This window comes from Oratosquilla oratoria, chromosome 19, assembly GCF_046742065.1.
Source record: "Oratosquilla oratoria isolate Oo_2021 chromosome 19, ASM4674206v1, whole genome shotgun sequence".
NCBI lineage: Eukaryota > Metazoa > Arthropoda > Malacostraca > Stomatopoda > Squillidae > Oratosquilla > Oratosquilla oratoria.
Window position 1 is genome coordinate 55,826,906 of NC_134795.1, and position 12,500 is coordinate 55,839,405.

A 12,500-nucleotide genomic window follows, 5' to 3' on the forward strand; every position below is an offset into this window, starting at 1 on the left:
TCTGTAATGGGCAAATGATTATGATTTCTGTAGAAACTGATGAGCATTTTACTCTATATAGGGAAATGTCTCAGCTAGTGCAGAAAATATGAAGCAGATGGATGTAGTTTAATTGGACAAGCTAAAGCAGACAAAAGTGATTAGATATACTAGATATGAGATTAAAGAACGAGTCAGTAACATACATACTATATACTGTATATGTACTGACATACATACATGTATGTGTGTAAGTATGCAAGCTTGTATATATGTATGTTAATATGTATATATATATGTATATTATATATATATATATATATATATATATATACATATACATATAGTGTGTGTGTGTGTGTGTGTGTGTGTGTGTGTGTGTGTGTGTGTGTGTGTGTGTGTGTGTGTGTGTGTGTGTGTGTGTGTGTGTGTGTGTGTGTGTGTGTGTGCGTATGTGTACGTGTGTGTGTGTGTGTTTGTAATACCAAATACGGCCGTGGTCCTTCCCAGTACACACCAGAATTCCTGGCACTTTCTCCTGCTAACTCCGGCGTCGAGGTGGAAGCCTGTTCTTGAGTCCGTCCTGCCGAAGTTACCACTCGAAGAGGGCGATTCTGCTGATGTTGCTGCTGTTGTTGTTGCTGCTGCTGCTGCTGCTGTTGCTGCTGCTGCTGTTGCTGCCCCCGGGGTGCCTGCTGTGCCAGAGCCGTGTACCTCAGGGGAGAGAACCCTGCCATAGGCCTTGACGCCCCAGCAGCTCCTCCTGATGACGCTGACACCATTGTCGTCGGATGCTCGTAGACTTGAAGTTTCTTGGCTGGGGTACGCCCTGGCTCGAGGACACACGACGAAGAAGGTTCCCCGGAGGGCCGAGGGGGCCTGTAGGCACCGTAGCGCTTGAAAGCCCCCTGGGGGCACGAGCTCAGCGTGGGGACAAGGGAGTGCCCGACCATGGGGTGCTGGGATGGCACCTTGAGGAACGACGAGGCCCATACGCGGCACCTGGGCGTGGCATTCTCCGTCGGCATGCCGGGACTCTTTGGCGAAGAGGTCCGCAAGGGTGCCACGAAGAATTCACCCTCGGGGTGACCTCGCGCCCCTAGTGTCTTCTCCGGGAACATGACGACCGCCTCCTGCGGATACAGCCTGCGGCACTGAGGCGGCGGCGGCGGCGACGGGAGCCCCGGCTCGTGAGGCTGTGGGTCTTCCGTCCGCGGTTCGAGGGGGAAGGGTTTCCGGGCGTGGCTCAAGTACCGGTGCATGAGCGTCGTCTTGAACTTCGGGGGCGTCGCGTCCTCTCGCGGCTCGCCCGTACCCGCGCCATCTGTGGAACGAACGAAGAAGTGAAGAAAGGGTCACTCGTGGTTGGTGCACTCAGCCACAACAGTGCCATACCAGCTGATACGCTCTGGCACTGCAATCTACGCAGTGAAAAATCATGACGACTGTTGTAGCACTGAAGCAATTTACGTGAATCATAGTCACAGGTTGACCCTCCAGCGCTTACAGATCTTTCTCGTATTGGCATGAAATGAAGAAAACATGATAAAAGTACCAGTTAAAGACTACCACGAGTGACCTCTTTTACTAATTGTGGCATTTTTCCTATTCCTTCCTCTCCCCCTGTAGGGAAATGGGTAACGAAAACAAAGATAGTGGAAGAACAATAAGGAAACAAAATCCATCTAAAGAGGAAGAAGAAGAAGAAGGGGAAGAAGAGGAAGAAGAGGAAGGAGGGGAAGGGGAAGAAGAAGAAGAAGAGGAAGAAGAAGAAAAAGGAGAGGAAGAGGAAGAGAAAGAAGAGTAATAGTAAAAAAAGAAAAGAAAGCCGCACCTGTCTGATGGTTCGGTGGAGTCCAGGAGTTGATGGCGTCTTCTGGGAGGATCGGAAGTGGCTCAGACTTTCCGGTGATGACGGTGTTGTAGAGCCGAACTCTCTCCTCCCAGGGCACATCATGGGTCCGCGTTGCCTCACGGATCCGCCTCCTCATGTTGCCGAACCATTCGCTCACCTGCGCCGCGGGGGGAAGAGAGACGAGGTGCTTGATCTTAATGGATGCTGTCACACACACACACACACACACACACACACACACACACACACACACACACACACACACACACACACACACACACACACACACACACACACACACACACACACACACACACACACACACATATATATATATATATATATATATATATATATATATACATATATATATATACATATATATATATATATATATATACATATATATATATATATAAATCACAACTGACACCACAGTCGGACGAAAGAAAGAGTAGAGTAAGCGAAACTATATATTTCGATTACTAACTGCAATATATATATATATATATATATATATATATATATATATATATATATAAATATATATATACATTAGTGAAAAGGGTGGCAGAAAAAAGGCAGGTTGGAGCGAGAACACTATATTCGCTCAAACCCGCGTTTCTCTACCACCTTTTCCACTCATCTGTCTTACCTTCATAGCAATATATATATATATGCACATAAGAGGAAAATACAAATACATTGACGTCTTAATAGACGAAAACGTGTCGAATCCTGCTATTTTTTCTGCAAATTTGTTAATTGCCTAATTCTTGTGATTTGTCACAGTACATACATGCATACATACCTATCTACATACATACATACATACATACATATATTTATACATACATATATCATACATATATACATATACAGACATACATAGAAATGTATATACGTATATGTACCTACACATACATACATACATATATGTATGATATATATACCGATATATACATGCAGATAAACATACTCGTATATATATTTTTTGTGTCATGTAATCACACAATACGTGGTCAGAGGCGCGTACACACACTAAGAAACAAACACTCAGCAACAATACTTAAAATAAAATCTAGTTTTGAAACTCCTTAATACATAACTCATTCAATAATACGTTACATTTACATAAGCTCTGAGTAGTTACATAGAGTGTGTGAGGATGTAGTTTCAATTAGATTCCAGCAGACAACATTTCCATTTTGCGCGTCGTATAATTACGACATTGGTGGCAGCGCTGAAATTCAAACTTGATGTATTGTTAAAAATTGCGTAGTTGATCATTTTCTTGAATTACAGATTTCTTGCCACTAGATTAGTAGAGGGAGGGTGGAGGGGTGTGGAGTATATTCAGGGATGGAATGGGTGGAAATGATTTTATGCCTTTCCCTTTTTGGCTACCTCCCTTGTAAGGGGAAAAAAGCCTTGGTATATGTAGATTAGTAATTACAGGTTTCGGATATACATCATGGTATGCCTTGTTTTGTTTGATCCCATCTTGTTTTATCTTATCTCAATTTTCTTTTCTATAATTTATTTGTTTATTCATATGAAGACCTCGGAACACAACAGACAATGACAGGATATCTTTAAGAAATTTGGGAGAATAAACTCGATTCATAAACACCTATGCAATATGCTATAATGCTTGCCAATTGCTAGGCTCGCCTGTTTATTAATATCTTTGTCTAACTATTTTCATCATCCGACCTAATTATGGACCAAAAGGTCTCCTGTCGGTATGCTCCTCCTTTGCAAATCCTTTGTAAACACTTTGATCTTTTACTGAATAAGATAATAGGAAATGTGAAAGTTGTCGATGGGACTGAAAATGTAGAGCACAAGTCAGTGAAATGTCACAGTGGACAAAAGCCCACACATCATGATGTCATGTCCCCAAATATCAAATCCGACAAGGAAGCCTGATTGCATTGATTTGATAAGGTTGGCACCCGTGTTGATTCGGTAGTGTTGGTATGCCTGGCTTACAATTGCATTGTATACATCATGACGGGAAACTGTCTTTATGACTAATTTAGATCTCGCAATTGGCTCTAGTCTGCAATAAATAGAAATTATGTCACCCCCAAAAAAATATTTTGTATTTCAAGAATTTAATGATCTTTCTAAAAAAAATGACAGATATTCTAATTGGACCAATATTGCCAATTTCTCGGACATGCCGCTGCATCCGATTCGACTCTCCTCCATTTCTAATGTCACCGAAACCCTGAAAAACTTTCTCATTCATGTTTATATTTGACCCAGTGGCTCGAAGACGTCTGGTGGTGCCTTGAGCTATCTCCTTGATCGTATGTCCCAAATATTCAAGTACAAGGCACCATAGTACCGAGAAATTTTACGAGAAAGGAAGATACTTTAAATACGTAAGCACAGATGATACAGAGAATAAGCACTTTGAGTTAGATGTAAATCCGTTAGATTGATATCATTTCCCTATCTGATTGGGTGCCCACTCCCTCCCCTGATTGGATGTTCAGGGCTACCGCCTCTCCGTGCCCCCACCCCGCTCCCCCACCATACCCGCCCCCACCACCTCTGCACGCCTCTGATTTGACCAGAGCTCCGGGAGTGGATTTCCTCACCAAGGTTAGAGAGAGAAAGAGAGAAAATCTGTTAGTTCAGGGGAGACCATCTTCGCTTATTTATAGACGGTTGAAAGCACAACGCCGCGCGAACTTGAACCTTATGCCCTTCGACAGAAGGGTCGGATATGCATCACTGAAATACGTTTTTTTTTTTTTTTTTTTACCGCAATTGTGTGGTCGACAGGAAGTAATCTAGATTTATTGCGGTATACAATATGACCAAAAAGAACGAAGACGAAGATGAGCGTTTTATATATATATATATATATATATATTTTGGTCACTTGATGTGTTTCATTGCTGTGTGATGCGCAAGGAGGAATGCGTTTGATACACAATGAAATACGCAGGCAGAAGTACCAACTTAAGAAAATTATAATGATTACTACCCCTATTAGATAAATAAACCTTTCATATAATTTTTTTCTTGCCATATCCCACTTGTTCTGTCACGTTGCTGGCTGTGTGACGTATAGAATACGTAGACAGAAATACTAATTCTCAAAAAAAAAAAAAAAAAAAAAAAAAAAAAAAAAAAGAGAGAGAGAATCAGAAATACCAACCCTACCGAATAAACAAAAAGTTTATTTTATGTTCCTGAAAAGAATGATAGAATTGGCTGGCTACTACCAAGAAAAAGAACGCGTCACACTATCACGATTTTTCGTCAAATGTTGTGAATTTAAAAAGCTGCAAGAAGACTTTGCTTACAGTATTCTAGACTTCCTTAAAGGCAATTCAACAATATGTCTAATATTCATACAGATTTAACTTCTCTTAATTCGTCATTCGGCTTATCATAAGACGCAAAGGAGATTCGAAAAATAAAAGATTACAACCGAAGTCGTTTCCACTCAAACGAAATCACTCGAGTCGCGTGTGTACGTGACAGGAGTCTTACTGTCCGGTAGACACTTACATATCCGGTGATTGCAAGTACTCTATACTCATACCATTAAATCAGGGAACTCTACGGTAACCGTAAGTCCAAACACTTCCTACAAACACACCCATAAGACGAAAAAAAAAAAATTCCCTTTTCCAACCGAAGGATCTAAGTATACAAATTTGGTAGTGTTGTGTATGAAGAACCTTTCAATACATGACTAACTTTCTATTTCTTTTTTTATATTTCTAAACTATATCAGTGTATGGCTCACCCTATCGAGGGGGGTTGCCACTGAGATGAATAAAATCGACTGACGGCAGAGGCGAGTGTCCGCGGCAGGGCATTTGGCCACAGACACAACAAAATCATTTGAACCCATACCAAGAGACGCTGAGAAGGGCGCGATGACACACGCTTGCGGTAAATTGAGACGACACTATCGCCGTGGTCGTCGTCCCTTCCTGGGTTTCCGGAAGCCTTTATTAGGTTAATTTAGGTGAGGCTAGTCTAGGTTAGGTTAGGTTAGGTTAGGTTAGGTTAGGTTAGGTTAGGTTAGGTTAGGAAGGGATAGGATAGGTATTGTTCAATATTGACTGGGATTTACAGAAAACCGCCATAACGACAGCGATACAGATCAAAGTCGTGTACATAGTGACGGCGCTATCGTCACGAGCGGCGATATTCTCGTCTTCGTATACTACAACTGCTACAGCGGCACTCCTTGTCAGAGTGCCACCAACCTGGCACTAAAACATCTCGTCGAGAATGAATGTCGGCCTTTTTAAAAAACATCATATACATCAATAGCCTTCATCTCCCGTCATCTTAACGGTGTAACGCCAAAGAGAAAAAAAAAAAAACCTGACATCACGGAACGGTGACGTCAGGGAAAAACAGTGACGTCACTGAAAAAAAGCTAACGGGTATGACGTCACTGAAGTATCACCATCGGTGAATGACGTCATCGAAGTGACGTCACCGGGACGTGACGTCATCGTAGGGGTGTGGACATCGGTTGGGGGCCGGGCTTGGGGCCATAAAGGCTATGTTGGCACGTCGCCACGTCGTAAGTGTAGGTAACCCGCACCGCCACCGCCCAGCGGTGGAGGCGGCGGCGGCGGCGGCGTGCCACGCTGCATCGGCGAACTTTAGTCTTGGACTGTACCCCCAAAACACAAGACCGCACGGTGACGCGCTCTCGTGACAAAAGACAACGACTGCCCTCTTTCTCTCTTTCTCTCTCTCTTTTTTACTTCCCCTCTCTCTCCCTTTCTGTCCCTTTCTCTCTCTCTCTCTCTCTCTCTCTCTCTCTCTCTCTCTCTCTCTCTCTCTCTCTCTCTCTCTCTCTCTCTCTCTCTCTCTCTCTCTCTCTCTCTCTCTCTCTCTCTCTCTCTCTCTCTCTCTCTCTCTCTCTCTCTCTCTCTCTCTCTCTCTCCTCTTTAACAACCCGCAGACTTAACCCCTCCAAAACGGTGGGGAACCTCATTGATTTTGTTGTGGCTAAGGAGAAGAGGGATTTGATTAGACTTAAGTAGCGGTCCCCCTTCCTGAACGTGGGTCTCGACCGGTAACCGCATTGAACAAGTTAAAAGAAATGCCATGTAGTCTGATAAAGTGTCAGCTAGTTAATAAAACATCTGAAATTCTCGTAATCTGCGTCAACCCCATAGTTCATGTAAACTGAACGAAGTCGTTTGCCATTAGTCTGAATGAATTTCTGAAAGAGGGAACCGCGACCTCAAGGTATCCCGCAACGGCCAAACGGTGGAAAAACCTTTTCTGTCTGAAAGGGTTGAAAATAGAATAAGATTACATAACATGTTCTTACTCAATTCGTCCATCAAGTTCGCGCATCCCTTACACAATTATTATGCAATCGATACTTTCGGGGGGGGATTTTGGTGACAACCCCTACGGACCAGACCCACGTGGCATTCTCTTATGATCGGAGACTAATTTTCACTCAAAGAGGAATCCTGTTCGAGCCTAACTTTCTCGTATCTCATCTTTCATGAACCCGACCTCAGGTCATGTTTTGGTCACGCTGAGTAACTCTCACAGAAGCTTCGAGTTGTTGGGAACACGGAGATGGTATGGCGAATAGTCCTCTTGAAATACCAAGAAATACCAATACTGGATCACATGAACAATCGTCATCCCAGATTTCGACAGGGTGATAATTCTTCATGTTGGCTATTCTAGGGTGACAATTCTTCATGTGGGCCATCCTGGGTTTACGATTCTTTGGTTGTACTGTATAAGTTGATGACAATAATCATAACCTTCATTCAACCTAACCTAACGTAACCTAACCTAATTTAACGTAACGTAACGTAACCTAACCTAACCTAACCTAACCTAACCTAACCTAACCTAACCTAACCTAACGTAACCTAACGTAACCTAACTTAACGTAACGTAACCTAACCTAACCTAACGTAACCTAATGTAACCTAGCGTAACCTAACGTAACCTAACGTAACGTAACCTAACCTAACCTAACGTAACCTAATGTAACCTAGCGTAACCTAACGTAACCTAACGTAACCTAACGTAACCTAACCTAACCTAACCTAACCTAACCTAACCTAACCTAACCTAATCTTTATTCCACTGTTGATATTCGACGTATGGGGTGACAGTTCTTCAGGTGGGATCTCATGGGGTGACGATTCTTCATGTGGGCGTTCTCGGGTGACAATACTTCACGTTACCAATACTCAAACCATTACCCATGACATGATACCTCCTCTTTGCTCTCAAGGGCTGCCCCCGGAGACGAATAAAATAGGCTGGCGGCAGTCGGGTTAAAGGAAAAAGTGCCACGAGGTATGGAAGGGAGTAATTGGTATAACCTTGGTAACAAATGGGCTCACAAAGGATTACAAAAGGAGCATGTCGGCAGGAGACCTTTTGGTCAATAACTAGCTCGGACCCGAAAAATATATATACCGGGTATATAATAATGATAAATAGAAATAAATAACTAAAAAATTATAGTAATAGAGATAATAATAAATAGAGTAAGTAAATGCATAGGTATAATCAAATAATATACAAACAGGTAAACAGTAAATAATAATAAACTGACATAACTAATAATAAGATGAAAATCAAGCAAATAATAATAAACAGACAAGTCATAACAAACAAACAAATAATATAATGTAAATATTATAGTATAATATTACGACCAATTTCTTCAGTGACCTTTCATCCATACTCCCCCAGGCTATCTTATTTTCCTTTGTAGGACTTCTTCGGTAAGGAAAGGTTTGGGACTGTTAGAGTGAATTACGGCGAGTTATAGAGATAAAGTACACCAAACAGAAGTCGTTTGGTTCATAACAAGGTCATGTATCCTAAAAAAAAAAAAAAAAAAAAAAAAAAAAAAAAAAAAAAAAAAAAAAAAAAAAAAAAAAAAAAAAAAAAAAAAAACAAACAATCGGGGAGGGGGGGTGGGGGGGACATGAATGAACGAGATGGTGTCCTGGTCAATCCCTCCCCCGCATCTCGGGTCTCCTCCCCCCCCTCCGCCTCCCCCCTCCCCCTCCCCCGCCCGCCTACCGTCTTCAGCTATCTCAGTGTCGGTGGTAGCAGCAGCAGCAGCAGCAGGGTAGAGAGACCAACCCACAGGTTATTTTGAGACTCTTTGTTTCCTGCGTGTGACGTGACACAGGAGCAAGTTTGTCGAGGGAGCAACTGCAAACGAGTGTTTGGTGTTCGGGAAGGTCAAGTGAGGCGAGGAGAGTGGTATATTTGCGTCCGATTCCTCGGCTGTCCTAGCCCCCGCGTCGGCGAAGACGCTCTTCATTTTCGAACTCAGATCGATCGATGTTCAATGCTGCGTCTGGTTCCTCGACTGTCCTAGTCCCCGCGTCGGCGAAGACGCTCTTCATTTTCGAACTCAGATCGATCGATGTCCAGTGCTGCGTCTGGTTCCTCGACTGTCCTAGCCCCGCGTAGGCGAAGACGCTCTTCATTTTCGAACTCAGAACGATCGATGTTCAGTGCTGCCTCTGGTTCCTCGACTGTCCTAGTCCCACGTAGGCGAAGATACTCCTTCATTTTCGAACTCAGAACGATCGATGTTCAATGCTGCGTCTGGTTCCTCGACTGTCCTAGCCCCGCGTAGGCGAAGACGCTCTTCATTTTCGAACTCAGATCGATCGATGTCCAGTGCTGCGTCTGGTTCCTCGACTGTCCTAGTCCCGCGTAGGCGAAGACGCTCTTCATTTTCGAACTCAGAACGATCGATGTTCAATGCTGCGTCTGGTTCCTCGACTGTCCTAGCCCCGCGTAGGCGAAGACACTCTTTATTTTCGAACTTAGAACGATTGATGTTCAATGCTGCCTCTGGTTCCTCGACTGTCCTAGCCCCGCTTAGGCGAAGGCGCTCCTCATTTTCGAACTCAGAACGATCGATGTCCAATGCTGCGTCTGGTTCCTCGACTGTCCTAGCCCCGCGTAGGCGAAGACGCTCTTCATTTTCGAACTCAGAACGATCGATGTCCAATGTTCCTCAGAAGTTCTCCAGAGGGTCACGCGTGGCCCCTGAACGGAAACCTTTACTCATTTTATTCTGGTAAAAACAGACTGTTTTATTCAGCTGATAGGAACTCCACAGTAAAGGAGATTTGTCTGGGAAGGATGATTCTTACACAGTTCTCATCGTGAGATTTAGATTATTTCTCAAGGCCTTCCTTGTGTTCATTTCCACCTAGATATCTAGGGAGAGACTTAAGCTTTACCTACCAACAACTAGACAGGAACTAACATTCGATTAAGCGAAACTTGCGGGTTTGTATGTTAATCTGAATGAAGGCGTTGGCAACATGCTCGTATCTTACGGACCCCCCCCCCCTCCTTCGTCCTTGCTTGTGTATTACATTGCCTGCAAGTATGTTGGAGATAGTGGAGTGTGGGAGAGGAGTGTGCGTATGTACGGAGTCTCCCTCCACCACCACCACCACCAAACATTCGCCTCGCTCTCAGTGCCAATGTTGGCACTTGGTGCCTTCGTATTGGTACAATGATTCGAGCTTTCGCTGAATATTCGAAAAATGTCCTTTCCAAGTACAGTGTCTATATCTATAATAGACAGAATCGTTACCCATGCTCGATTAAAAATTCAATTGCTTTTGCGGGAAAACAGAGTTCGTCGCGTGTGTCGATCATTTGATCTTCATTCGAAAGCAAAAATAACTTCGAGATAATCCACTGGGGTGATTAATCGTCCGTAGCTGAACAAACTCACCCGTGGAGCACAGAATTGGCTCGGAGGAAACTCGAAAAAAAAAAAAAAAAAAAAAAATGTACAACTTCCCACAACATTAGAAGGGTGGGGTACATGTACGGCAAACGGAGCTCAAGTCGTGGGGAATTTCAAGGTGAAATTAATTTCATAAAGAGAAAGAGAGAAAGAGATAGAGAGAAAAAGAAAAGTGAAGATAAGGCATATATGGCGAAATACAGGGAAATGCAACCAGACACAAACCATGAAAAAAAAACTGAATGACCATAAGAAAATAAAAATAAAAGAGAAAAACTACGTATATATCCACAACACACAAATACACTGATTAAATCATCGATGCCTCAAATCGTGCCACAGTGCCAGGGATCTGAGTTCAGCAGGTACGAAGTGGTGACGTCATAGTTATGACATCATAATCGTGACGCTGAGAACTCCCAAATCGGCGTCGCTCAGGAACGGAGACAATTTCCGGTTTCGTACACGGCAGAGTCAACGTGGTGGCACACTAGGCTAGCATGCTATTTGCTTTTGCTATTTGCTTTTGCTACTTGCTTTGAGAAGAAACGACCTTTGTTACTATATTTTGCTTTTCAAATTTCCAAATGTCAAATTTCTCTCGCGTCATAAAGTTAGAAACTGAGTGACGAATTAAGAGAAGTTAAACCTAGAATACGCATGTTAGACACATTGTTGAGATGTTCTTACGGAAATCTAGAACAGCGTTTCTCAACCAAGGTTCCCCGGAGGCCTAAGGTTCCGTAAAAGGTCCCTAAAGGTTCCGCGAGAACAAGTGAGATAAGGTAATGCACTTTTGATTTTTTATCTAATTTCATATACGTAATATAATTATACACGCACGACATATTCTTGGTTATTGTAATACTGTAATATAGACATCATCCTATCTAACCTATTATTGCGATGAAAATAAAATGAGAATATAGGGTATATGTATTCTTTTTTTTTTTTTTTTTTGCGCAGGGGTTCCTTGAGACATGCAATTTGTTTTAAAGGTTACGCAAGGGTAAAAAGTTTGAGAAACGTTGAGATAGAATATTGTCACCGTCACCTTAATGCGGTTTTAGTCTCTTCGTACAATGTTGAGGTGCGTATGTTCTTCTCTCCCGGTGACGAATAAAATCGTCTGACGGCAGCCAGGTTTAAAGGTAATTGTACCGTCTGGTAGGGAAGTAGTAAACCAGGAGAGTTCAAAACGCCTTAACCTGGCGTGCTGGGAAGTGCTGAAGACATGACAGTACTACCCTTTATTTTGTTTTATCCTTCTAGTACTGAGATGTTTACAAGAGTCATGGAAGTGCTAGACTGCCTAGACCTGACTTTAGGGGTGCTCTTTGAGTGGGAAAAGGTTAAGAAACGCTGATGTTTACAAGAGTCAAGGAAGTGCTAGACTGCCTAGACCTAACATTAGGGGTGATCTTTGAGCCGAAAAAGGTTAATAAACGCTGATTTGTACAAGAGTCAAGGAAGTGCTAGACTGCCTAGACCTGACTCTAGGGGTGTTCTTTGAGTCAGAAAAGGTAAAAAAACACTGATGTTTACAAGAGTCAAGGAAGTGCTACACTGCCTAGACCTGACTTTAGGGGTGATCTTGGAGTCAGAAAAGGTTAAGAAACACTGATGCTTACAAGAGTCAAGGAAGTGCTAGGCTGCCTAGACCTGATTTTAGGAGTGTTCTTTGAGTCGGAAAGGGTTAAGGAACACTGATGTTTACAAGAGTCGGAAAAGATAATTAATTCATCCCTTAAACGGTTACCAGGGTGGAATTCTCCCGATTTTGTCGAGATGGTTTTGTAACTCATTTGCTTGGCAGCACGGCTCTGTCTTGACACGCTTAGTAGCTTCAGTGTTTAGCTTGACTTGATTAAGGGTGAGTGAAAGATGTAG

General features: G+C 42.9%; 2 protein-coding genes across 3 annotated transcripts in view; both read right to left on the reverse strand.

Annotated features, from left to right (window-relative positions):
- LOC143035908 (uncharacterized) overlaps positions 1–1,121 on the reverse strand; it is a 23,152-nt gene extending 22,031 nt beyond the window's left edge. Inside the window, exons 1-2 of one of the 2 annotated variants that reach the window (XR_012967339.1) lie at positions 497–1,121; position 1 (exon numbers count right to left, since the gene is read on the reverse strand). The exon at position 1 is cut by the window's left edge and continues 75 nt beyond it. Coding sequence is in view for 1 of the 2 variants with exons in the window: in XM_076203113.1 (XP_076059228.1) it covers positions 497–972 (476 nt within the window). In the remaining variant the exon portion in view is untranslated. The remainder of the gene's footprint in view (positions 2–496) is intronic. The other variant, XM_076203113.1, reaches the window with a different exon arrangement.
- LOC143035907 (esterase E4-like) overlaps positions 1–12,500 on the reverse strand; it is a 113,596-nt gene that overhangs the window by 77,583 nt on the left and 23,513 nt on the right. The window lies entirely within an intron of this gene.